The 26,981-nt window shown below is 45.1% G+C and overlaps 1 protein-coding gene and 1 long non-coding RNA gene across 7 annotated transcripts in view; both read right to left on the bottom strand.

The window, feature by feature from the left end:
* The window catches only part of LOC310844360 (uncharacterized protein), a 72,813-nt gene that overhangs the window by 21,052 nt on the left and 24,780 nt on the right, over positions 1-26,981 (bottom strand). The window contains exon 3 of one of the 6 annotated variants that reach the window (XM_083738527.1): positions 878-1,183. The exons of 4 other annotated variants lie outside the window; for them this stretch is intronic. In XM_083738527.1, coding sequence (XP_083594653.1) covers positions 1,143-1,183 — 41 coding nt within the window. In that variant the 3' untranslated portion in view covers positions 878-1,142. Of the gene's footprint in view, positions 1-877; positions 1,184-7,370; positions 8,072-26,981 lie in introns of those variants that run through there. One more of the 6 variants, XR_014564053.1, reaches the window with a different exon arrangement.
* LOC310852406 lies at positions 13,434-16,256 on the bottom strand. The gene is made up of 3 exons (XR_014568094.1): positions 16,168-16,256; positions 15,038-15,113; positions 13,434-14,461 (listed from the first exon to the last, which is right to left on the bottom strand). It is a non-coding gene; the product is annotated as an uncharacterized lncRNA (long non-coding RNA).

Raw genomic sequence — 26,981 nt, 5'->3', positions numbered from 1 at the left:
TTTGTTCTGCTTTTGTAAGAACTCGTTTAGTGTGGCAGCACCTGCACTTCGGAACTCCCTGCCTTATTGATATCAAGCAAGTGCCTTCAATGCATTATTTTTAGACCTGATAAAATCAAGTCTACACAGGTGTTTAGAAATGCAGAATGCAGCAGCGAGGCTCCTCACGGGGTCTCTGCCATGGGAGCATATTCACCCAGTGCTTTTCCATCTGCACTGGCTCCTGGTGGAGTACAGGGTCAGATTTAAAGTGCTGGTTTTGACCTTTAAAGCCCTTCACGGCCTAGGACCCTCGTACCTACGGGACCGCCTCTCCTGGTATGCCCCACGGAGAGCCTCAAGGTCCATAAATAGCAACGCCCTAGTGGTCCCGGGCCCTAAGGAAGTTAGATTAGCCTCAACCAGAGCCAGGGCCTTTTCAACTCTGGCTCCGGCCTGGTGGAACGCTCTGCCTCATGAGACCAGGGCCCTGCAGGATCTGATTTCTTTCTGCAGGGCCTGTAAAACAGAGTTGTTCCACCTGGCCTTTGGCTTGGAGCCAATTTGATTCCCTCCCCCTCTTTCTTTTTCCTTTTTCCTTTCTCCTCCTGTGACGAGGCTGCATTTTAATATTTTAATGTTTCAGTATTTTAATTGTTGTATTTTAATCTTGTTTTTAAGTTGTATTTATTCAGCTTGTTTTTATTATTGCTTGTTAGCCGCCCTGAGCCTGGCCTTGGCTGGGGAGGGTGGGGTAATAATAATAATAATAATAATAATAATAATAATAGAAAGCTAATGTGAGCTTTAATTTCTTCCAGTCTATTGTTGTTTTAACTTTCTATATGTTTTAAATTATTGCCGTATTTTCTTTTAAAGTGATAATTTTATTGGGTTTTCTTTTGGGGGTTTCTACTTTGAGGTCCCCCCTCCCCCCATAATTGAGCAGTGAATACATTTTATGAAATAAAATAAATAACTAAAACCTGAAGAACTGCAATATATTGTCACTTAGAGGAGGTAATGGAAACATCCTTTATCCAAAGCTCTGGAAGTTTTTGTTTAATTGGAGTTTGTTCAAGGTGCATTGTTTTCAGAATGACATTGGTTGGTGCTGTTTCAACCTCTCAATCAGCCTGGCATTTGCTCTAACCTTTATTGACTTACAACACCCGTCCATTTCCTCCTCTAGCTTTCCTCAGCTCTGAAATCCAATATATAGGAGACAGAGATGTAAGAAGGCTTTGAATCTTAAATGAATCAGCCTCTCTCAAATGAGAGGTTCAGTACACTACATTAGCAAAGATCCCCTCTTCTCTTCCCTCTCTATTTCAGTCTTGATATATATGTATAGCTTTTCGTTCAGCCATGACCTTCTGTTAAAAGTGAAGAGCCTTTTTGTGAAGGATCCAAGAGATGGAGACCGTCTGAATTTAGAAAAACATGCTAGGGGCTGATGAGAACTTGAGTCCAACAACATCTGGAGAACCACAAGCTTCCCCACCCTTGATGCAAAGCATGTTCTCTATCACCAAACACTGAAAGCTGCCTTATATCAAGACTGATCACTGGTCCATCTAGTTCAGTATTGTCTACACCAGGAAAGTAGAATGTGGGTACAGTGGTACCTCGGGTTAAGAACTTAATTCGTTCCGGAGGTCCGTTCCTAACCTGAAACTGTTCTTAACCTGAAGCACCACTTTAGCTAATGGGGCCTCCCACTGCCACCACACGATTTCTGTTCTCATCCTGAAGCAAAGTTCTTAACCTGAGGTACTATTTCTGGGATAGTAACCTGAAGCTTCTGTAACCCGAGGTTTCCACTGTGCTTGTTTCTGAGTAGCTCTTTATAGACAGTTATTGGGCTGCTTTATCTGTTGGGGTAGAAGGTATGAGAGCAAGCTTGCCCAACCAGTCGCTTTGTTTAGGCAATGTTTCTGACTGACTAGTTAAGTACCATGATCAGCATCACCAAAGAAGCTGCTCCGTGCTATAGAATGAATGAGTTAGCCTTCCCCACTCATCTGGCTGCTAGGTGGAAGAACAATTGTGAGAGAGGGTGTGGGTTCGCGTAAATCTGTGTTCAGATCTCAGCTGAATCCCTACATAATACCACTTGTACATGGGCTGAAGTCTTTTGTTTGGGCTTCGATTGCTACGTAAAGTGTGTGCTTCCCTCTGTTGCTTCTTTCCATTTCTCCAAGCGGCAACTCCCCCCCCCCCCCCCGCATACTTGGCTTCAGACAAAAGGAGATGCTGCAGCTTTAATGAAAATTTAAAAGTCAATGAGACACAGACGGGGGTTGGGGTGGTCGGGGAGAGAAAGGGAGAGATGGAGAGGGGGAGAAATGACCCGGGATGAGAGTAGTCCAATGAATAAATTCAAACCATTTAGAGAATGTTTGGAAAGATCAGAAGGGCATCTTTGCTCGCAGCATTTTAACGAGCCTTGGAGAATTAGCGAGAGGGCTGAAAAATGAGTGGCACTGGCAAAGAGTAATTTGGTTGCGATCACTTGAGGGTGATAAATGAGGATGTGGCATAGCCTCTGCAGAGAGGGATTGTCTCTTCTCAAACAATTGTGTTTCGCCGACATGGGAGGGAGACATATTACAGCTGGCTTTGGATGCAATGGTGATGTGGGACACATCGGAATTGCCTTGCTGGAATGACACTGAGGATCCGATCTGCATTCTCTTGTTTATGGTGGCCGGGAAGCTCAAGATCAGGCTTGAAAGCAGCGGTGCACAAAGCGGTCCATTTAGATTTTTCTCTGATGCAAAACCCTTGCCCATATTTTTGCACACAATTTTTCTTAATGAACACATTTTTGCAAACAATTTCCCCCTCTTTAAAAAGTAGTAGTAGTAGTAGTAGTAGTAGTAGTAATAATAATAATAATAATAATAATAATAATAATTTATTATTTATACCTCGCCCATCTGGCTGGGCTTCCCCAGCCACTCTGGGCGGCTTCCAAAAGAATCTTAAACTACTGTGATACATCATACATTAAAAGCTTCCGTAAACAGGGCTGCCTTCAGATGTCTTCTAAAAGTCTGGTAGTTGTTGTTCTCTTTGACATCTGGTGGGAGGGCGTTCCACAGGGCGGGCGCCACTACTGAGAAGGCCCTCTGCCTGGTTCCCTGTAACTTGGCTTCTCGCAGTGAGGAAACCGCCAGAAGGCCCTCGGTGCTGGACCTCAGTGTCCGGGTAGAACGATGGGGGTGGAGACGCTCCTTCAGGTATACTGGACTGAGGCCGTTTAGTGGTACCTTGGGTTACATACGCTTCAGGTTACATACACTTCAGGTTACAGACTCTGCTAACCCAGAAATAGTACCTCGGGTTAAGAACTTTGCTTCAGGATGAGAACAGAAATCGGGCTCCGGCGGCGCGGCAGCAGTGGGAGGCCCCATTAGCTAAAGTGATGCTTCAGGTTAAGAACAGTTTCAGGTTAAGTACGGACCTCCGGAACGAATTAAGTACTTAACCCAAGGTACCACTGTATGTGGATTTCATTACAGCACACTTTTCAGCATGCACTTTTCCCAGATAGATGCATTTTTGCATTGGCTGGAGAATCCATTGGCAAGCTCGGGGATGTGCAAATGTTGAAGGCTTGCTGCACTTCAGTTTGAGTCCTGCTTCAGGAAGTACATGCTAGATAAGTTAAAACATGGGTAGACAAACTAAGGCTCGGGGGCCGGATCTAGCCCAATCGCCTTCCAAATCCGATCCGCAGATGGTCCCGGAATCGGTGTGTTTTTACATGAGTAGAATGTGTCCTTTTATTTAAAATGCATCTCTGGGTTATTTGTGGGGCATAGGAATTTGTTATTTTATTTTTTTCCAAAATATAGTTGGCCCCCCACATGTTCTGAGGGACAGTGGACTGGCCCCCTGCTGAAATGTTTGCTGACCTCTGAGTTGAAATGAAGGGGCAGGTTCACAGCCTGGGGTACTTCTGGATTCAGCCTTGTCCCTGGAAGCCCAGAAGGGTGAGACCTTGCCAAGACAGAATCATAGAATTGTAGAGTTGGAAGGGACCATGAGGGTCATCTAGTTCAATGCCCATATAACAGCTCAGAGCTCTGAACATGTTGCCAGGTTACTATTAGTATATAAATCCCGTGACTTCTTCAATCTGTGGAACCGGCACTGTTACACGTGCAATAAAGAAACTTCTTCTGCATTTGCATTTCCAATGGCATTTCCACTAACATTTTTGTGCACACATTACCCTAGTCCATGAATTTCTGAACACACCCATTGGCTGATGGACTGCACTGCGAAATCTGGGGAAATGCAGATTCTGGAGGATGCCTGTGTTTCGGTTCACAAACTGTTTCAGAATGCAAACCGGATCAGCTTGCCTTGAAATGTGAACCGAATTATCCCCCTTTGTCACCCATTGCTCTGTGGCAAGAGATCTAGATTCAATTCCCGGGGGCATCTCCAGTTATAAACCTTGGAGATCTGCTGCCGTTCAGAGTAAACAGTGCTAGGCCAAGTGGACCAAAGGCAGCTCTGTGTGTTCAAAACCAAGAAGCCTGTGGAGGAGAAAAAACCCAAGTCAATTGATCTCCAAAGACTGAAATATTCTTTAATAGTCCCTGCTGCTGTAGGAGGCTGATGAATTCATCTTGAGCCAGGAAGATTGAACTCAGTTTAAGAGCAAGGGGGGAGGACATGAGATATGTATTAAGGTAGATGAAGGCTGAATTAAGATTAATGATAGCCTTTTGGAGTGGACTGGGATCTTCAACCCTGATATGAAAGCAGGAAGTCCAGAGATGGAATACAAATTACTTGTATTACCTACTGGTAGCCTTCAGCTGTTATTAAGTCTCACCTAAAGCAGCCCATTCATATGCAGGCTGGAGAAGCATGAATGTCCCCATATTTCCTTCACACCTACAGCGGAAGCCATTAGACTGAGAGCACACAAGTGTTCACAACACCTCTTTCCAAAATACCACTTCAGGTGAGGGTATAAATGAGGTCTAAGCAATAACAACAACAATAATAATGCACATTTCTCTCCAGGCTTTCTTCCATCATGGTACTCAGAGCAGAACACTCACAATTCCCAGGTGATTTCCCATCCAGGCAATGATTAGGGCCAACCCTACTCATCTCATGAAACAAATATGGATTTTGGAATTTTGGTTGGCCTCATATGGATTATGGAGGGATGTTCCTCCACAAAAGGCCCTGGACCTATTTCTCGGCTATTTGGCAGGCTTAATCCAGAATGGGTGTGCCTGTAAATTTTATCCACTTTGGCCAAAAGGGGGAGGGGATTTATAGCTGTTTTCAGGTCCTCCATGATAGCGAATGGGGAACATGGAACTTCATTTTCTACAGAACAGCTTGGAACTTAAACACAGATCAAAGTGTAGAGAGAACACAGACTTAGAAACAGATTGGATTAAAAAATAAAATCATGAAGAGTATAAAATCATAGAATTTGTAGAGTCAGGAGGGTTATCTAGACCAATCCCCTGCAATGCTGGAATCTTTAGAGATAATAATAATAATAACAACAACAATAATAATAATAATAGTAATTTATTATTTATACCCTGCCCATCTGGCTGGGTTTCCCCAGCCACTCTTGGCGGCTTCCAACAAAATATTAAAATACATGCCCCCCCCCCACTTCTACTGCCGAGGCATTTGGAATTGGCAGCAGGGCAGGCCATGGACCTTCCTTAGGACTTGGGCCATTAAGAGCCACCCAGTCGTGTTGACCCTTGTGCTGAGCCTGAGATATGGCTTCCCCACTCACTGAAGTACCAAGATGGCAGCCGAGTACTCTTGGTAAAAGTCCCCCTCATGTGCCAGAGCTCACCTCCTCACCATAATATTCCATTCCCTCCTTACTTGTACCTTTTTTTTGCCCTTCCCAGTAGACATTCTGCCTTAATCCCACCACCACAGCCTCTCCCTCCCAAACTCTGAACTCGGCCACATCCTGCTATTAACGTACTGAAAGCTAACTAGACCTAACAAAGCGGCCTTCAAATAAGGCCGCAATGGTAAGGGTTTAACGACACCGTACAGACACCCATCCCAGCAATATAAGCATTAAAATTTGTCAAGCATAGAAAGGAAATGGCAAAACATTGCCCTGGAGCAAACTCGCTGTATCAATGCAGCAAGGAAAACTGCTTCAATTGGCTGCTTTGGATATTTGCTCCGCAATCTGAAGTTGCAGGACTCTGGTTCCATCTCCTCGAAGGGCAGGGGTTCACAGTTTTTCATGGGGAAGGAAGGATTAAAGGGATTCACCTTCCATGAAGGGTTGCTGCGGCTCAGCTGAAGATTAGTGCAGAATTTCTAATAAGAAAGCTGTAGGACAATAGCAGTACGTACGTCCGGAAAAATGTGAGAGACGCCGAGCGGGTGTCTTACGGAGGCCTTTGAGTTCCCAGAAGCGTGTGGGCCTGATTCCACATGAAATATCCTTTGCATCGAAACAGTTGGCAAGAAAATTGGTAGCCCAGAAGATCAGGTCTCTATCTTGCCAACACAGATAATCATTATTATGCAGCCCGAGCTCCAGGTGTGCAGTCATGTACTGTGGAGTTTACAGGTGTCTCTGGAACATGCAGCACTACGGGCATTGCCCAATGGAGGCTGAAATTGAGAAAGGCCCCAGTGTCTTATGAAGCTCAACAAGGGAAGATTACCTCCGGCATTAGGAGAGACATGAACTACGGTTTGCCAAAATAACATCTGCCCTACGTGCTTGATAGTAGGCTCGTTCTCCAAGCGTGGATTCTTGTGCAGCTGAAACAGCACCAGCCCTGTGCAAAAGGAAGGTATTAGGAGGCTCAGGGGAAGTCCAAGTATTAAAAAACAAAGCAAAATAAACTCCTTTGCTGGAGCAGGGGATCAAAATGGGGGAAAGCTGCAAAAAGTGCCGTGAGTTTTGAGCTCACTTGACAGTCACAGAATGCCAGCTGATTGTTGAGAAGAAAAATGGGGGAAAGGGAATAGTGTAGAGGAATAATGGGAAATGACGCGGGTGGAGGGAACCCTGAAGGGTGTACCTGTCCACGCTGCAACATTTTGTTGCAGATACCTCTTGTCAAGAATATCAGGATAAACAGCCAGAGCTGTGTTGTAATTCATGGATTTCATTTTTCTACAGCAAAAACAGTACCTTTGGGGGGAAAAGAGTGTTATTTTCTTCTTCAAAAGGGCAGTGATCCGCAGGGAGGAGGTGATGTCACCCAAGTGGCTTCCTCTGCCGCTGCATAGAATAGGAGAGACAGAGGGGTGGGACTCACTGGGAGCAACACCACTATCTAAGATAGACTGCTTTCTTTTGTCTCTCTCTTTCAATATTGGATAAATACATGGTAAGAACTCTTCTCGTTTATGGATTGTGGTTCTAATCAAAGATACATTTTAGACTATTGAGCAGGAGAGGTCTAGAGTACAAAGCGATACCATGTTGGTTTCGTGGTTCACTTAACTATCTGCTGAGTCAATATACAAAGCTGCTGAGCACTGTCTGAGTATTGTCTGTACCAGGGTAGGGAACCTCATTACAGCTGAAATCCTACCAAAACGATCTGTGAGCTGAAATCCTACTAGAATGATTGGTGAGCTAATAGCCTATTGGAATGGCTATTCATAGTTGCCAGCCATACTCTAATGCCAGCCATACTCAGAGTTGACTCACTTAAATTAGGAAGCAAGACTAATTTAAGTCCAGTAATTTTAGCAGCTGCATGCAACCCATAGTCAGCTAGTGTTTTCCTAGGACATTTATATTTCTTGAGTAAAACTGATTTTCAGATCCACCATGTAAATAAAGACAACATTCTTAGCTGTGAGTACTTAAGAGCAGAGTAAAACATACCTTTTTTTTCTTGTTGGAGCTCAGTTTTCAAAAATCAATGAGATGAGAAAGGTCTGCTGTCCAATTTGATTCTCTTGATACTCAAACATTGCAAAGATTAATGACAGACATAAGAATGGAAAGGTGTGCCCTCCTTCGATCTGGTCTGGCTAATGCTGCTTAATGCCTCCATCCATGCTGTGAAGTCAGGCAAGAGGCCTCCTTGAGATCCTCCTAGGTTCAAAGGAAGTCCTGCTCAACCACAACTTCCTGGCTCATAATAAGGGGGTCCCCTATGCATCTTTGACAGAACATCAATGTGTGCACTGAGAAGCCTTTGATCTCCAGTAAGCATGCCCATGTTCAGAGTAGGCAGCAGCGAAGAGGGGGGTGGGGGAAGCCTTATAATAGAGAAGAATCTATTCCAGTTGCAGGTCTCCTCTAAGAACTCAGAGACGGCCCAGGTGAATTGCATGCACTTATGTCAGAGACATGTAGGCATCTTGCTGATTTACTAGAGGTTTGCAGGTTTGCTCCCATTTACAGGATTTCTTCATTTCTGAATGAATTGTGCAATAGATTAGGGATGTTCAGTTCTGTTCAGGAGGAGGGGAGGCAGCGGAATTGTGTGTATGTGTGTATGTATGATAAGATTTGGGCAAATAGCCTTTTATAGCATTTTGCTCCTGGCTTTGGAAGAAACCTAAACAGATGATGCTGTAAAGAATATATATATATATATATATATATATATATATATATATATATATGCTTTCGTAGATTTTCACGGGTACAGGAATGCAGGTTTTGGTGTCCTCGGGTGTCTTCCCGTGTAAAAGTTGGGGTGTCTAGGCGACGTTTCGACGAGGTCTCACTCGTCATCTTCAGGCTGGTGCTTTCGGCTTCTTGTTCCAGTAACAAGAAGCCGAAAGCACCAGCCTGAAGATGACGAGTGAGACCTCGTCGAAACGTCGCCTAGACACCCCAACTTTTACACGGGAAGACACCCGAGGACACCAAAACCTGCATATATATATATATATATATATATATATAATAAAAGCAACAAAAGTCCATTTTTTTCCTCCCCCACCCCATTCTGGAGTTGCGTACTGAAAGACCACCTCGGTGGATTGTACCTAATCACAACCTTTCAACACTATCAGGCATGGCCCATTAGAGGCACCAGTCTTCCAAAACAAATTACTTACTGTAATCCCTCTCCTGATGTATGCAGTAAAAGACAATAGCACAGCTCATCGGCCAGCATTGCTCTTTGAGATTTATAGTGTGCAGCTAAGCAAACTTCCATTTATAGTTATATCCCCAAACTGACCCACAAGCCACAAAGAGTATTAAAACAGTTGCACTCTTAATGGCACAGGCCCTTTACTGCTACAAAACTAATGTCGGCTCATTGTGGATTCATGGAACAACAGAGGTTTACAGCCGATAAGGATCTCATACACCTTTTCCCTCTGCCTGATACTGTGCTGTCATTTCAGCAGTGCAAACAGAGGACTCTTGATGGTTGCAACAGGATCAGTACCCCCAAGTGATGACTTGCTAAATTTATGGAAGCAGCGAACGCTTCCGTTCTCCCATTGCCACTGCTACATATTTCAAAGGGATAAGCGTCAGATCATATTAATATGTCCTTCTCACAAGTGCTGCAGGACATATTAACTTGTAGACATGCCACTATCCTGCTGTCAAAAGCCTCTTGCTATCAGAAAGTTATTCCTGATGTTTAGTCAGGATCTCCTTTTTTTGTAACTTGAAGCCATTGGTTCAGGTCCAACCCTACAGAGCAGGAGAAAAACAAGCTTGCTCCATCTTCCATGTGACAGCCCTTGAGATATTTGAAGATAGCTATCATATCTCCTCCCAGTCTCCTATTTTCCAGGCCCAACTGCCTCAACCATTCCTTTAAATCCTTGGTTTCCAGATCCTTGATCATCTTGGTTGCCGTCCTCTGCACACATTACAGCTTGTTATTATTTTTCTTAAATTGTGGTGCCCCAAACTGGACAAAGGACTCCAGGTGTGGTCTGACCAAAGCAGAATAAAGGTAAAGGGACCCCTGACCATTAGGTCCAGTTGTGACTGACTCTGGGGTTGCAGTGCTCATCTCGCTTTATTGGCCGAGGGAGCCAGAGTACAGCTTCTGGGTCATGTGACCAGCATGACTAAGCCGCTTCTGGTGAACCGGAGCAGCACACGGAAACACCATTTACCTTCCCACCGGAGCAGTACTTATTTATCTACTTGCACTTTGATGTGGTTTTGAACTGCTAGGTTGGCAGGAGCAGGAACCGAGCAACAGGAGCTCACCCTGTCGTGGGGATTCGAACCGCCGACCTTCTGATCGGCAACTCCTAGGCTCTGTGGTTTAACCCACAGAGTGGTACTATTATTTCCCTTGATCAGGACACTAAATGTTTGTTGATGCAGCCTAGAATAGCATTAGCTTTCTGTTGTTGTTGCTGCGGCTGCAGCATATTGTTGACTTGTGTTAAGCTTGTCGTCTACTAAGACTTCTAGATCCTTTTAACATGTACTACTGGGAAGCCAGGTGTCCCCCATCTTATATTTGTGTAGCTGGTGTAGAACCTTACATTTATCCTTTTGTAATTTACTTTATTAGTTTTGGCCCAGTTCGCCAATCTGTTAAGGTCATCTTAATATATGTGATATAACTTTATTTCACCTGGGAAAAGACACAGGAGAAGTATTAACACATTCTTCCAATGGTGTGACAGGGGTGGTCTGCGAGCTCCAAACCAAAATTTCAAGGTATTTCGGTTGCAGCATGTTACACAGATCATTAGAGACACAAAACACATTCCTTGAGTTCAACTTGAATAAACTTCATAACCCACAATCAAGGCACGGCCACTTCTGAACCCACCTTGGCCATTGATTTGGAAAATTAGCCACCCTTTTCTCTTCATTAGTGTAATGTTATGGGGAAAGTGCAGTTGTAGCCTTGCCTGCATCTCCAATCAGTTCCTCCTTTGTGGGTATATATTTCCCTTTCCAATTTTTCACGAGAAGTAACCTTGCTGTAGCAGTTGCGCATAAAAATAATGTTTTCCTGTCTTGTGGTATTTCTTTACCTATTATAAAAGGTAAAGGGACCCCTGACCATTAGGCCCAGTCGTGACCGACTCTGGGGTTGTGGGGTTGTGGCGCTCATCTCGCTTTATTGACCGAGGGAGCCGGCGTACAGCTTCCGGGTCATGTGGCCAGCATGACTAAGCCACTTCTGGTGAACCAGAGCAGTGCATGGAAACACCGTTTACCTTCCCACCAGAGCGGTACCTATTTATCTACTTGCACTTTGACATGCTTTCAAACTGCTAGGTTGGCAGGAGCAGGGACTGAGCAACGGGAGCTCACCCCGTCGTGGGGATTCGACCGCCGAGCTTCTGAATTGGCAAGTCTTAGGCTCTGTGGTTTAACCCACAGTGCCACCTGCGTCCCTTACCTATTATACTCAGTAGATATACCTTTGTTTTTTCTCTCTAAAGTAACTCTGAGCATCTTTTCTATTTCCTCATTAATTATACCCCCCCCTTTTTAAAACTTTTCCGCAGCCCCACCATAGATGTATCAGTGTGTCCTCTGCCTCCTTGCATTTCCAACATAAATTGGAGTTTGATTTGTATATTTTGGAAAGTTTTACTGCGGTCATATGCCATCTGTAAAACGTTTTCATTATATTTTCTTCTATAGTATAGCATGCAGTAAATTTTATATCATTCTTTAACAGCCTTTCCCACTGCTCCAATTGTATTACGTACCCAATGTCCTGTGCCCATTTAATCTGTACTTCTTTTACTTGGTCATCCTTTAAACTCCATTCCAATAATAAATCATAAACTCTTGATAATAATTTTTGATTACTTCCTAATAAAACTTTTTGTAATAACAAATCTTCTTTTCCAAATCCTCGTTGCTTAATTGCTGATATTGGAGCCAGTCTGTGATATAATGCCTTATTTCTACAAATGTTTTCAACTTTGGTTGTCCCCGGTCCTCCCTTAATAATTGACTGTATGTTCCCAAATTTCCAGTCATATTTAGTTTTTTAGCTGAAAAGGCCTCTAGTGGTGATAGCCATCATGGTGTGTATAGTTGTAACAATGATTGATAAGCAGTCTAAACCTTATACAGTGCACCTCTGATTACAGTGGTACCTTGGGTTACAAACACCTCGGGTTACAGACTCCACTAACCCGGAAGTAGTACCTCGGGTTAAGAACTTTATCTCACGATGAGAACAGAAATTGTGTGGCGGCATCAGGAGGCCCCATTAGCTAAAAGTGGTACCTCAGGTTAAGAACGGTTTCTGGTTAAGAACGGACCTCTGGAACGAATTAAATTCGTAACCAGAGGTACCACTGTAAATGATTTGTAAAACCTTTATGGACTTTAACTTTATTGTAGGCCAGATAGGCGTGCCACCCATATCTATTGTCAAAATTTTCTATATCCAAAATATCTAATTTATCTTAACAAAATCCTATCTTTAATCCAAATTGTACACTCTGCTACATAATATATTTTTAGATTTGGAAGGGCGAAACCTCCTCTCCCTGTCCTATCTGTCATTAGTTTATATTTGATGTGGGGCTTTTTTCCTTGCCAGATAAATTTTGTCAAAATTTTCCTCCATTTCTCAAAGCAATCATATTTTGTTATTATTGGAATCATTTGAAATAGGAAGAGAAACTTTGGAAGCATATTCATTTTTAACACAGAGATTCTTCCCCATAGTGATAATTTCAATCTTGACCAGATTTCTAGGTCTTTTTAAATTTCTTTCTAAATCTTTTTATAATTGTCTTCATATTAATTGACATTTTTCATCGTAATTTCAATACCCAGATATTTTGCTTTAACTATCTCTAAACCTGTTTTTTCCCTTTAATTCTGTTTTCTCTTGGTTCTATATATTCTTAACCATTAATTTTGTTTTTACTTTATTGAGTTTGAACTCTGAAACTTCACCAAATTCTGTTATTTTTTTCTAAAGCTTTGGGAATGCTCTTTAATGGATCTTCTAATGTTAGTATCAAATCATCAGCAAAAGCTTTTAGCTTAAAATACCGACTTCCTAGTGTTATTCCTATGATTTCTTCCTATTTCCTGATTACCGAATTTAGTATTTCCAGTGTTAATATACATAATAAAGGGGATAAGGGGCAGCCCTGTCTTGTTCCTTTTTCAATCAAAACGTGTTCTGTCTTTTCATTATTGATTATTAAATTTGCTTTTTGCTTTTCGTAGATGGCTTTTATTCCATTGGTGAAGCATTCTCCCATTTCTGATAGGTCTATCACCTTTCTTAAGAATTTCCAAGAAAGATTATCGAAGGCCTTCTCGGCATCAACCAACATGAAGGCAGCTTTTTTATTAGGTCTCCAGTCTAGATATTCTATCAGGTCTATAATATTAGTAGTAGTAGTAGTAGTAGTAGTAATAGTAATAACAATAATAATAAATTTATTTGTAGCCCAGGGCCGGGCTCAGAGTGGCTAACATCATAAAACTAACGCAGTATACAAAGAACATAAAAACAGGTAATCAATTAATTAAAATTCATCTTAAAATTAGTTCAGAACAAATGAAAATCTGGACAGATGGCAGTCTATGGGTAAAATTGAGAGTGGTTAATATTCTCCAAAGCCAACTGTTACCATTGGTCTTATTGCCCTCATATTGTTTTTCATATGGCGATCCAGGAGAAACCCCGACTGGTCTTTGTTAATTATTACTTTTAAGACTAATTTTAATCTATTCACTTAAATACCTGTATAAATCTTGTAATAGTTATTTAGAAGTGAAATTGGTCGGTAGTTGCTGACCATTTCTCTGGATGACCCCTGTTTGTGGATTAAAACAATGTTTGCTTCTTCCCATGTATGTGGAATTTTCCCTTTTTGTATTCTATCATTCATGAGTTTTGGAGTGTTGGTGCTAAGACTTCTTCCAATTTCTTGTAATGTATTATGGGGAGCCCGTCAACATGCAAGTTCTTTTTATTAATTTGGCTTCTACATCTTCATTTTGCTTTTCTGGTATGCCTCTGATGCGCAGAATAAGTTCTCTGTGGTGCATCTCGAGTATAGCTATTTGATCTAATGTTTCTTCTTGCACTTTTTAAAACTCCATCATTTCATCTGTTAAATCGCCCATCAGAATCTTTTTCTGGTCTGCAAATTAAATCATTCTTTTTTTCTTTTTTAAAAACATTGTCCCATTTTAACTTGAAGGCTCTCTGAACTGTCTCTCAGTAGAGGTTTGATCTCTGCTGTAGCAGTCATCTCAACAAGTGCACCCTGAATTATTTCACACACATAGTGGTACTTTGATGTGCTGGTTCTTGTGTGGAACTTCTCACTCTGCAATAACTTCAGGCAAATCTGTTTCTCTTCCAGTAGGCCATTGGTTTTCAACCAGTATGCTGTGGCACCCTGGGCTGACTTGATGGATGTTCAGGGGAGCCCCAGTGACTTTCCTTTCATTAACTCGCAGCCCATACCTTTCGGCATTCTCACTTTCTTTCCAGGGAACATTTGGGGAGCAGGTAGCTTTAACTTGTAGCCCATTATCTTCCTGAAATAAAACAGGAGCAACAAAAAAGTGGGGAAACACTTTTGTATTTCTGTTTATCTACTTAAAATCCCCCCCCCAAAAAAATCCCACAAAAATCCTCCCCAGCTTCATTAACTTAACAGTTCCTTGGTTTTAAATACAGAGGGCTTGAAAAATGCAAGAAAACAGTAAAGTAGCTTGATGGTGTGCATGTGTGTGTGCTTTATCAGGAGGAATTTAAAAAACAAAACCCAGAACTGGGAAAATTTATTTCTCTACACAAGTATAGCAGATTGAATGATATATGCTCAGAAATGGAAAGAGGGAACAATACCAACAAAGGAGGAATAGCAGATGAGATTGGTGGAATATATAGCATAGGTATCAACTTTTCCCTTTTCTTGCGAGGAATCCTATTCAGAATAAGGGAATTTCCCTTAAAAAAAAAGGGAAACGTTGACAGCTATAGAATTAGCTAACTCAACTAATAAAATAAGACATTGGTTTTCAACCAGTGTGCCGTGGCACCCTGGGGTGACTTGTGTTATGTTCAGGGGAACCCCAGTGACTGTCCTTTTATTAACTTGCAGTCCATACCTTTCGGCATTCTCTCTCTCTATCTCCAGGGAACATTTGGGGAGCAGGCAGCTTTAACTTGTAGCCCATTATCTTCCTGAAATAAAACAGGAGCAACAAAAAAGTGGGGAAACACTTTTGTATGACTGTTTATCTACTTAAAATCGCCCCCCCAAAAAAAATCCTCCCCAGCTTCAGTAACTTAACCGTTCCTTGGTTTTAAATAGCAGGTTTCGATTAAACACTTACAATTAATAGAATAAATATAGCATATATAAGGATGGTGTAAAAAGCGTGGAAAGTTTAACATTATAAATCTAATGCACAAAAAATGTAAGACATACTAAAAAATGCAGAAGAAGGCATTATGTAAAAACAAACCAGAAAAGGAAGTTGAGGGAAGTCATAGAGGGGAAAGGGTTTTTTGGAAATTGTATTTCTTCTTCTTTATATGATGTGAAAAAATGATGTATTAAAATATAAAACCTAAGAAAAATGGATTAAAAATAATAATAATAATATTTTTAAAAAATGAAATAAAAAAGGACTTTAAGAAACTTTTCCGTGTCTTTATACTTTCCTGGGCAACGAGCCAGGAGCCACTAACAGCATCTTGACAACACCTCAATCTCGGCTACATTGTCAGAATCTGTGGAAGATAAGACTACACAAGTTACCGTACTTTTCTGTGTATAAGACAACCTTTTTTTACCCAAAATTTAATTATAAAATGGGGGGGTCGTGTTATACATGGGTAGTGCCTTTTTTGGGGATGTGCGATGGTTGTTGCAGCAAGCAGGAGAGTGTGAGTGGTGATTGAACGGATGATTGGTAACTGCGCCAATGTCCGCTGTTTATTGGCTAGTGCTGCTGTCAATTGGGAGTGACTTGCGGCTGCTTTCCTCATCAGGGAGGCGATAGGCTGCTTTAGCGACATGTGCGATTGAAAGTGGCGCTTCAGAGGGCGGGTGATTTTTGCTAACTGCCTCCCAAAGACAACTCTGGGCAATTTCCCCCCCATTTTCTTAATTTTTAGTCCCCCAAAATAGGGGGGCATCTTATACATGGGAGCGTCTTATAGATAGAAAAATACGGTAGTTTACAGCTGCTCCGAAAAATGGGACTATTTACAAACATAAAGACATACCTACCTGTTGATTTGTAGTCCTTAATGTATCCTTAATGTTGTGGAAGTGGAACACTTCTGTTGGGTCTTGATAAGCATCTGACATCTTGTTCTTGTTCCTGTCGGATGGCACTGCTACTTGGACACTGGTTATCTGTTTCTTCTTGTTCATCATCTCTTGTAGGTGGCAGAACAGTAGAAGGCAGATCTGAACTGCTACATATTACTTCAGGAAAGTACACGAAGTCTTATGTTTCTCCCTCTGACTGCTGAGAAGTTTCCTCTCTTGTCAGATTTACTGTGTTCATCAAACCTTGACTTTTCCTGTTTTCAAGTCTATAACTCTGCAACCCAGAAGAACATTCTACCATAATTTCTTTTTCTGCTCTGGAGTCAAGCTTGGGCCTACTTGGGTACACAGACATAAGCGATGCTGTCTAATACAGGTATGTGTGACAAGTTAGGTACTCTTCTGTTCCAAAGTTCAACGTAGCTGGCTACTGCATCTTCCCACCTGTGCTTGGGAAAGCCTGTACCAGGCAGCATGCACTGGGTCATCTTCATAAGAGACCTAAACTTTCTCTCTGCAACTGAGTTCTTGTTGTAGAGCGGGACAAACGCTCCTCGTGTGTGCAATTCCTTCCTCTTCCAAGAGGGTTCTCATATTTTATGAACAAAACTCACCACTGTTGTCATCCATAAGTGCTGTGGGTTTCCTGTGGAGCCATGGCAAGGTATTTTCTGAACATCTCAAAGGTTCTGTTTTTCTCCTTGAGAAAATGCACAACGCAGTATCTTGGAAAATCACCAAGGATATTAAAATGTACGTATTTTTCCTTAGTGAGGGAACATTAAGTGAGCCACACACATCAGCATAGATGGTATCAAGCACTCACGTGCTTCTCTGCTGAGTACACGGGGGGGGGGGGAAATGGGGTTCAACACTTCTCTGCTTGATGCACCAAGGGTTACCTTCATCCCTCTTGCGAACTCCTTGCATTGCAACTCTTAAATGCCTTTAACGTCTCTGTGGTCAAGCTTTCTGTGCCAAAGTTCTAAGTCTGTTCATCATTCTGGCTGATAAAGCACTGCAGACTGGAGTTATGAAAGATTAGTCTCATATACACTATTAAGTAGACTTGCTTCTGTATACAGTTCCCCATCTCTGGTTACCTGGCACTTTCCATTCTCAAACAATACATGGAAACCTTTTCTGTCCAAGGTTAGGAACATTGTCATCTGGCTGTTACAATCTTGGATTCAAGCCGCGAACTAAACAAATATTTCACAAACGTGGGATGAGATGCTTTCTTGCAAATCCAAATGTGCTTTCCAAATTTTGAAGCTTTGCAGTAGCTGGTCCACCTTGTTTGGTTTGAATCATCCGGGCACCTCTGATATTATCGAAGATAACAGAGACTGCTGATTTATTTTGCTTTCCCCATATCTTTGAGGCATCATTATCACTGAGATTTTCTTTCTTAACACATTCTAAAATGCCCAGTCTATCAATCCAGCCCGTAGGCATCTCCTCCAATGTATAAAATTGTTCTGAGTTAGCTTAAGTGATTTGAAGCTTTCTTCCTCAGCTGGATTCTCCACATACACACCCACCCACCCACCCACCCACACACAGAGAGATTCTACACACACACACACACACACACACACACACACACACAGAGAGAGAGAGAGAGAGAGAGAGAGATTGGAAAATTAAAATCAGAAAAAGTGCCAAAAATCCAAAATTCAAAAAAGCAAAAAATTAAAATTCAAAAATATAGCTTCTAAAAGAAAAAACTATGTTGCAACAGAAGGGGAGGAGTTAATCCCTTTACAATTAAAATGGCATCACCACGTGGTTACCAAGAAATAATATTTATCTACGTTGGTTTGAGTCCTATCCATAAAAGAAGGCAAGTTACCAAAATCATTTTTTGATTTAGTGGACAATCTTGGATTAACTGATGTTTGGAGACTTAAAACCCCTACAACAAAACAGTTTACATTCTTTGCTAAACCAAATCAAAGTTCGGGAAGAACAGATTACATATGGCCCTGCAGGGAGTAAATTCCAAGAGTATCCAAAACTGAGATTCTCCCAAGGCCATTAGCGGATCATAATTTGTTATATATGGAGTTAGAAGGAAAAGAACAATCATCCTTTAGATGGAGGATGAAAGTCTGTTTGATGATTAAAAAATAGTGAAAAAAGCAAAAGAGACAATAGCAGATTATTTCAAGTGGAATTTAAATAAACGAACCGGCATTGACATCGTATGGGATGCAAGTAAAGCAGTAATGAGAGGTTTTCTGATACAAAATAGTTTCCAGAAAGAAAAAGAGAAAAATATAAAGTGGAAATTCTGACCCACCTCATGGAGAATGAGAGATTGTTAACAATAAAGCCTAAAGATGAACCAATAAAACAAAATATTAAGATGTTGCAAACTCAGTTTTCCATGATGGTGAACCAAGAAGTGGAGTGGAAGATAAAATTAATGAGACAAAAGAATTTTGAATCGGCAAATAAAACTGGCAAATTATTAGCATGGCAATTAAAGCCACATCAAAGTCAAAATACAATCAATAAAATAAGAGAAGCAGATATGGTAATTGAGGTTCCAGAAGAAATCGGAAAGATCTTTCAGAAATTTTATAAAGACTTGTATAGGAAAGAGGAGGATACAAGAAAATAGATATTTACAAAGATATAAATTACAGCAAATCCCACGAGAAAAAAGTGAACAGTTGAATCGACAAATAACGGCGCAGGAAATTGAAATGGCAATAAAGTGTATGAAGTTGGGGAAAGCCCCAGGACCGGATGTTATTTTGGCAAAATATAATATTCTTAGTGGATAACTGACAACAATATTGTGGGAAGTTTGAATAATATCCTGAAAGAAGGGAAAATTCCAAATACCTGGAAAGAAGAATATATTACGATTTTATTACTGAAGAATAATTGCAAGTTGTTTGCTGATATTTTGACCAATAGATTAAATGAGCTAATCCATAAACATCAAGCATGTTTTATTCCTGGTTGACAATTGAAAGATAATGTTAGGAAGATAGTGGACATAATTGAATATTTGGAGACCAGGAATGAGACCAGGAATTGACGCGGAAAAAGCTTTTGAAAGAAAATTTGAAAATGATGGGAGTAGGGGGGACTCTTTTGAGAGGAATAGGAGTTATATATTCAAAGCAAAAAGCGAAATAGATATCGAACAACACTTTGACCAAGAGCTGCCTTTTCTCCCTTCATGGAGGGAAGAGCCCCCTTCCTTAATAGGGGGAACAACCTCCTCCTCTCATGGGAAGAGCTATTCCTTTTCTCCTGTTTTTCTTGTTTTCCTCCTCCCAAAAGCCTTATGGTCTGCTGCGTCTTTTGGAGCGAAAAATACGGTATTCCTTTTCTTCTGGTGCAATCAACTCATGGGAATGAGAGCAGCCTCATCCACTCACGGGAAGAGCAGTCTTTTCTCCTCTCATGGAGGGAAGAGCCCCCTTCCTTAATAGGGGGAGCAACCTCCTTCTCTCATGGGAAGAGCTATTCCTTTTCTCCTGGTGCAAGAAACTCAGGGGAATAACCGCCCACTTTCACTCACGGGGAGAGCTGCCTCCTTCCCTTCCGAAACGAGCAGCCTCATCCACTCATGGGAAGAGCAGCCTTTACTCCTCTCATGGAGGGAAGAGCCCCCTTCCTTAATAGAGGGAGCAACCTCCTCCTCTCATGGGAAGAGCTATTCCTTTTCTCCTGGTGCAAGTAACTCAGGGGAATAACAGCCCATCTTCACTCACGGGGAGAGCTGCCTCCTTCTCAACCGAGTCGAGCAGCCTCATCCACTCATGGGAAGAGCAGCCTTTACTCCTCTCATGGAGGGAAGAGCCCCCTTCCTTAATAGAGAGAGCAACCTCCTTCTCTCATGGGAAGAGCTATTCCTTTTCTCCTGGTGCAACTCATGGGAATAACAGCCCACCTTCACTCAGGGGGAGAGCTGCCTCCTTCTCAACCGAGTCGAGCAGCCTCATCCACTCACGGGAAGAGCAGCCTTTACTCCTCTCATGGAGGGAAGAGCCCCCTTCCTTAATAGAGGGAGCAACCTCCTCCTCTCATGGGAAGAGCTATTCCTTTTCTCCTGGTGCAAGCAACTCATGGGAATAACAGCCTACCCTTCTCTCATGGGGAAAGCTGCCTCCTTCTCTTCTGAGTTGAGCAGCCTCATCCTCTCATGGGAAGAGCAGCCTTTTCTCTTGAAATATACCCAGAGTCGAGTGTGGATTTCATGCTCTTTATTCAGCTCCTAGTAGCGAGAAAGTTCCCCCAAAACATCTGCTTTATATACATTATTTACACAATGGGCCCCATGTGATTGGCTAATTCTGGGAATCTCCTGAAGGCCAATCAGGTTGCAGATTCACTTCCACCTGAAACTGGATTGGGTGGCTCCTGCAGACCAATCAGACTGCTGCATTCTGAATCCTATTGTTCTAGGACCAATCAGACTGCTGTATTTTTGATCCTATTCAACTCAGTACATAACACCCCTCCCCTTTAAAGTCCAGTCCTGCCCGGGAGGTTGCATTCATAGTCCTCAAGGTATGCCGGCCGCCTACGTATGCGTTGAGGCCTGGGGTGTTCCCTGGTCAGGGGTTCGGGTTTTGCTTGTTCTGAGGATGCTGGCTGTGATGGGGCCGTTTGGTCTGGCGCAACCAGCTCACTCAGTCATGGCTCTGGTTTTGGCATCATTTTGGCCTCACGGGTCGTCTCTGTATTTACTGATTCTGCCTACCCTGCTGGCCCCTCCTGCTCTACGGGCCTCACTGCCCTACTGTTCCGTTGGGACTCCTCTGACCTGTCCTCCTCCTGGTTTTTTCCCGGGAATCATCGCCGTAGCTGGTTGCAGTGGCAGCGCCAGCATTGCCCCCTCTCCGTTAGCACCTCGTACGACACGGGGCCCGTGACCCTGGTGACTGTGGCGGGTACTCATGAAGGGCCTGCCCCAAAATTCTTTGCGTACACTGGGTGCTGGGCCATGAAGGTCCGGGGGTTCCTGCCTTCCACCACCACTGCCTCATCCTGAGTTCTGTCGGGGTGAAGGTGGTCCAGTCTGATTGTGAGGTGCCGGCCCATTAGTAGTTCAGCGGGGTTCCGGCCAGTCGTTGAGCTGGGGGTGCTGTGCTGTGCTAGAAGGAATGTGGCCAGTCAGTACGCCCAATCCCCTTGTGTCATGTAGCGGAGGGTGTCCTTGGTGGTCCACACCATGCGCTCTGCTTGGCCATTGGTGGCAGGGTGGGATGGCGCAGAGCAGACGTGGTGGATGGTGTTCTGCGCTGTGAAGGTCTGGAATTCTCTTGACATAAATGTGGTTCCGTTGTCTGAGATGACAGTGTCAGGGAGTCTGTGTGTTGCAAACAGCCTGCGTAGTACCTGGGTGGCTGCGGACGTAGAAGTGGACGGTACTAGTGTGACTTCCAGCCATTTGGTGTAGGAGTCCACCACTATGAAGAATATTTTCCCCTGAAAGGGGCCAACGAAGTCCACGTGCAGGCATGACCATGGTGCTCGGGCGGGCTCCCAGGATTGGAATGGGGCCCTTGGGGGATCTGGGCAGGATTCTTGGCAGGCCTGGCAGTGTTTGACCCAGGCCTGTATCTCTCTGTCAATCCCCAGCCACCACACATAATGCCTAGCGAGGGCCTTCATTCTCACTACCCCGGGTGTGTCTCATGTAGGGCTGTGAGGACCCTTTTGTGGAGGGGCTGGAGAATGACTACCCTGCTTCCCCATAACAGGCACCCTTTGTGGCCCGACAGTTCATGTTTACGGGTTGTGTAGCCTGCGAATTCTGGCCCAGGGCTGCTGTTGGGCCATCCTCACCACACCCAGTCCAGGACCCGAGAGATGACCCTATCTTTCTTGGAATGGTGTGCAACTTCTTGTGCCTGAATGGGGCGGTTGGGGAGCAGCTCCAGGATCATAACCTCTTGTGCGAGTGCTGGGTCGGGGCCTGTTTCCAGTAGTAATAGCCTGCTGAGGGTGTACGCATGGCCCATCACCTTCCCAGGGCAGTGAATCAGTGCATACTGGTAGCCGGCAAGGAAAATTGACCACCTGAGGATGCGAGGAGACAGCACTTGGGGGGGGGGTCTGCTTTTCGGCGGCAAACCAAGTAACGGCTTGTGGTCAGTCTCCACAGTAAAGGGCCGCCCGTACAAGAAATCATTGATTTTTTTTTACTCCCTTCACGATTGGCAGACCCTCCTTGTTGATTTGCGAGTAGTTCCGAGTGTCTGGGAAAAGTATGCCACCGGCACCTCTCTTCCGTCTGGGAGTTGGTGTCCCAGGACAGCGCCGATGCCGTAGGGTGAGGCGTCGCATGCTAGCATCACCGGCAGCCTCTTGTCGAAGTGTGCCAAGACTGAGTTTGAGACGAGCAAGTCCTTGACTGCCTGGACTGCAGCCTCCTGACAGTGCCCCCATACCCAAGGAGCCTGCTTGTCCAGGAGTCTGTGTAGGGCTCCGCTACCGCCGCCTTATGGGGAAGGAAGGCATGGTAAAAGCTCCCAAAACCAGAAGGCGGATGCCCTGTCCCGGAAACCTGAAGACAACGCAGACACGGTACAGCAAGCAGTACCCACCACGATCTTACCACCGGCTGCATTCCTGGCCACCCAGGAGGCTGAGCCACTGCAGGCTCGGGTGCGGGAACAGCAGCGGGTCGACGCTTGGGCCCAGGAACGACTCCGGGAACTGGCCAAAGGGTCATGCCTTCAGTATCCGGGGGCTGGTCTTGCATCAGGGCCTTCTGCTGCACCACGGTCGCCTGTACATCCCGCCAGGGCCACTGCAGGCTGAGGTTCTCCGGATGACCCATGATGCCCCGGCAGTGGGACACTTTGGGCGGTATCGGACCACCCATCTGGTAAGCCGTGAGTTTTGGTGGCCCCGCCTGAAGGCTGACGTGGCTCGCTACGTCGCTGGTTGTGATGTCTGCCGGCGGGCCAAGGGCCTACTTCAGCCATTGCCAGTCCCACCACGTCCTTGGCACACGGTTTCGCTGGACTTTGTAGTGGACTTACCCCCGTCTCATCGCTGTACATGCCTTCTAGTTTTCTCAGACCATTTCACTAAGATGGTGCACTGTGTCCCCTGCCCATCCGTACCCACAGCTAAGGAAACCACTCAGCTGTACCTTCAGCATGTCTTCCGCCTGCATGGCCTGCCTGAGCATGTGGTGTCCGACCGGGACGTTCAGTTCACATCCCGGTTCTGGCGAGCATTGCACCAGACCCTCGGGACACAGGTCTGTCTCTCATCAGCCTACCACCCACAGACCGATGGCCAGACGGAACGGGCGAATGCGGTGCTGGAGCAGTACCTCCAGTGTTATTGCAGCTACCAGCAGGATAACTGGGTCGACCACCTAGCATTGACGGAGTTCGCCTACAACGCGGTGAATGCGTCCACCCCGTTCCAGGCCAGTTATGGTTATCATCCACGGCTGTTTCCGGATGTGCTGCCGGCATCCGCGGTCCCTGCGGTGACGGAGTGGCTTCAGGAGCTCCAGTCCCAGCAACAGCTATTGATGGAGCAACTGCACCAGGCCAAGGAGGCATACAAGGCTCAGGCCGACCACCACCGCCAGGTGGGGCCGGAACTCCACGTCGGTGACTTGGTATGGCTCTCCACTCGCCACCTCCACCCCTCTCGACCTTCGCGGAAGCTGGACACCCATTTCACCAGCCCATTTCCTATCGTGGACCAGGTCTCGCCTGTGACATTCCGTCTCCGGTTGCCCGCAACCCTGAAGGTTCACCTGGTCTTCCACAGGTCCCTTCTGAGTCCGGTGGCCCCACCCGATGAGTTCCACCCGAACCATCCCCGACCGCAGCCAGTTTTGGTTCAGGGGGAGCCTGAGTACGAGGTGGAACGCATTCTGGACTCCCGATACTGCAGGGGAAAGCTACAGTATCTCATAGACTGGAAGGGGTATGGACCGGAGGACCGTTCCTGGGAAGCAGCAGCCAATGTCCACGCGCCTGCCTGCCTCCGAGATTTCCATGCGGCGTACCCCAGCAAGCCGGGTCCAGACCCTCGATTGAGGGGGGGGGGCTGGGAGGGGGGATGGTGTGATGGCCTGGGAATCCAATTCAGAGGCTGAACCGGAGGAATCCCAGCCTGCACAGGAGTCCCCGCCTCCAGGGCTGGCTGAACTGGGGCAGGGCCTTGATTCTGAAGTGCCTGCACCTGTGCCGGATCCTCAGGAGCAGGCACCAGGTGAATCCACTCTGGCTCTAGAGGTGGTTGAGGACTCATGCCTACAGGTGAGTCTCCCCCTGGGCCCAGTAACCCTTCAGCCTCTCCTGAACTGCAGAGGCTCAGGGCAGAGAGGCGAAGGGAACTGGTTTCTCCCAGGAGGAGTGCTCGCCTTAAGGCCAGGAGAGGCGGGTCTCCTGGGGGCCGGGACCGCCCCTGGCCTCAGAGAAGATAAAGGCCAGTCAGCCCGGTCCCAGGTTGCGGGAGCAATGCCGTTGTTGAGTACCTGTTCCTGCCTGGACCCAGACATGACCCTCCAGTGTTCCTGTCCCCGCTCGGCTTCCGGCTTCGGACCTCGCCCCGCTCCTTGTGAACTGTTTCCAGCCTAGTGACTTTGACTACGCCAACGGTAACCTTCCCCCCGGGACCAGCACACCCTTCTGCGGTTCTTCTTTTTGTTTATACCAGCACTTTGCCTTGTCTTTTGTTGGTCTCTTTCTTAAGTTCTTTCCTTTCTCATTGAGGAGAAGGTCTCGGGGAAACTCCAACCCAAAGATATCTCCATCTCCCCTCAACAGATCAGTCCAATCCCCACAGTCCCATTCCCCACATTCAACCAGATAGTCCAGAAAAAAATTAGATGCATGTTTCAAAGTCCCTCCAAAATTAAACCCCCCCCCAACTCCAGTCCCCCTCTGGCCCACTCCAGGTTCAATATTTATAAACAGCGGCTTATGCTCCTGCAGGGCCTCGGTTCTATCCATTTGTGTTGTTTGAGGTTCAACAGCAACCTCCTCTATTGTCTTCTGCATTTGCACTTGCCCTGTCAAAACAGGGTCCTGGGTTGAGTCCTGAGTGGTTTCTATATAAGTATTCACTGTTAGTCCAAAATTTTGAACTGCATCAGTCATCAGATTCATCTTCTCATGCAACTGCTCCAACAAAACGTTTGTCTTGCAAAAAGCAAGCACCAAAACTTCTTCTATATCGATTTTTGTTCAAGGTCAGAGTCTGGTCTCACGATCCTAATTTCCACAGCTGTGGATTCCCCAGATCGACTCCAGCAACAATTTAACAAGCTCCCTCTAGAGGGAACAATTTCCATTTGTATCCATCTTTTGAAGGAAAGTCCAGCAAAAGAAAGTTACTTTCATTTTTCAAATTTTGTTTCTTTTAAATGCAAAAGGTAACTGTGGAATCAATTTGTTTCTCTTCTTTAACTGTCAAAAAACATTCCGCTCACAGTTGATGGGCTCCCAAAAGTTTCTATCTCTATCCCAGGTTTAAACAGTTTAAATTCCCCCTCTTTTCCCCTGCTTCCAAGAGGGGTTTTGATGGTTAAAAATGAAGGAAATTTAGGTCTTTATATACAACTTTCCAGACTTTAGTTTGCACAATTTTTGCTTCAGTCTATATACAAAAAGTGGAAGGTGGACTTCCTGTTTAGACATTCCCGCTTCAATGCCAAATTCAAGTGTTTCTTAATCCAATTTTCCGTTCTACTCACGGGTACTTGTTTAGAGTCCAATTGTCCACAGGAAAAAGTCAGCGCTCTCTGGCAACGGCTGTGCGGCTTCACTCCGTAAAAGTAGCGGTCAATTCAAGACACCGCGCTGCTCACCCCACGTCACTTCGGAGCCCCGAAAAGGGGTTTTCCTGCGAGTAGGGGAGGCGCTCCTGGTGTCAGCTGAATCCCACGTTCCCAGGCTTCCTCCGCCTGGGATTTTTAAGGGGTCTCCGCCCTCGCCACGGCAGCAAGACCCAATTTTCACGGAGCGGGTTCCTCTGAATCAGAGGAATTCCGCCATTGCCGATGGCGCTAACCCGGAAGTCCCCACAAATGGCCCGTACCTTGACCCCAGTCAAGTGGACTCCTTCTGCATCCACCATAAATCCCAGAAAGTCCACCTGAGGCACACCTAGTAGACACTTTCCCCGCTTCACCTTGAGACCCGCTATCTGGAAACGGTGCAGAACGGTGCAGAGGCAGTCCTCAAACTCCTCTGGCATGGGCCCGGCAATCAATACATCATGGAAGAAGGGGGTGCCAGGAGAGAGTCCATTAGATTCTGGAATATGCCTGGTGCCACGCTGACACCAAATTGCAGCCGCTTTACCTTGAACGCTCCTCTATGCATCACAATTGTCTGTGCCTCTGCTGTGGCCTCATCCACTGGCAACTGTTGATAGGCTTGGGCAAAGTCCAGCTTGCCCAAAAAAAATGACCCAGCCAGGGTGGCAAGGACATGGCTGACCACAGGCACTGGGTATGTGTGGGCCGCGAGGGCCTTGTTTATGGTACATTTGTAGTCTGCAGAGATGCAGACCGAACCATTAGGCTTGACGGGTGTGACGATCGGGGTTTCCCAGGGGGCATTAGGCACAGGATCCAGCACTCCTTGCTCCACAAGCCAGTCCAATTCCTCATATATACGGGGTTTCAGGGCGAACAGGATCCGGCGGGCCTTGAGCTTGACAGGTCATACTGCGGGGTCAAGCTGTAGGGCAATGGGAGGGCCGTATACTATCCCAATTTCCCATCGAAAATCCCCGAAAATTCCTTGCATATGACA

Source organism: Podarcis gaigeae, assembly GCF_964106915.1.
Source record: "Podarcis gaigeae genome assembly, chromosome: 1".
In the NCBI taxonomy this organism is placed as follows: Eukaryota; Metazoa; Chordata; class Lepidosauria; order Squamata; family Lacertidae; genus Podarcis; species Podarcis gaigeae.
This window is presented reverse-complemented; position numbering and strand designations above follow the sequence as displayed.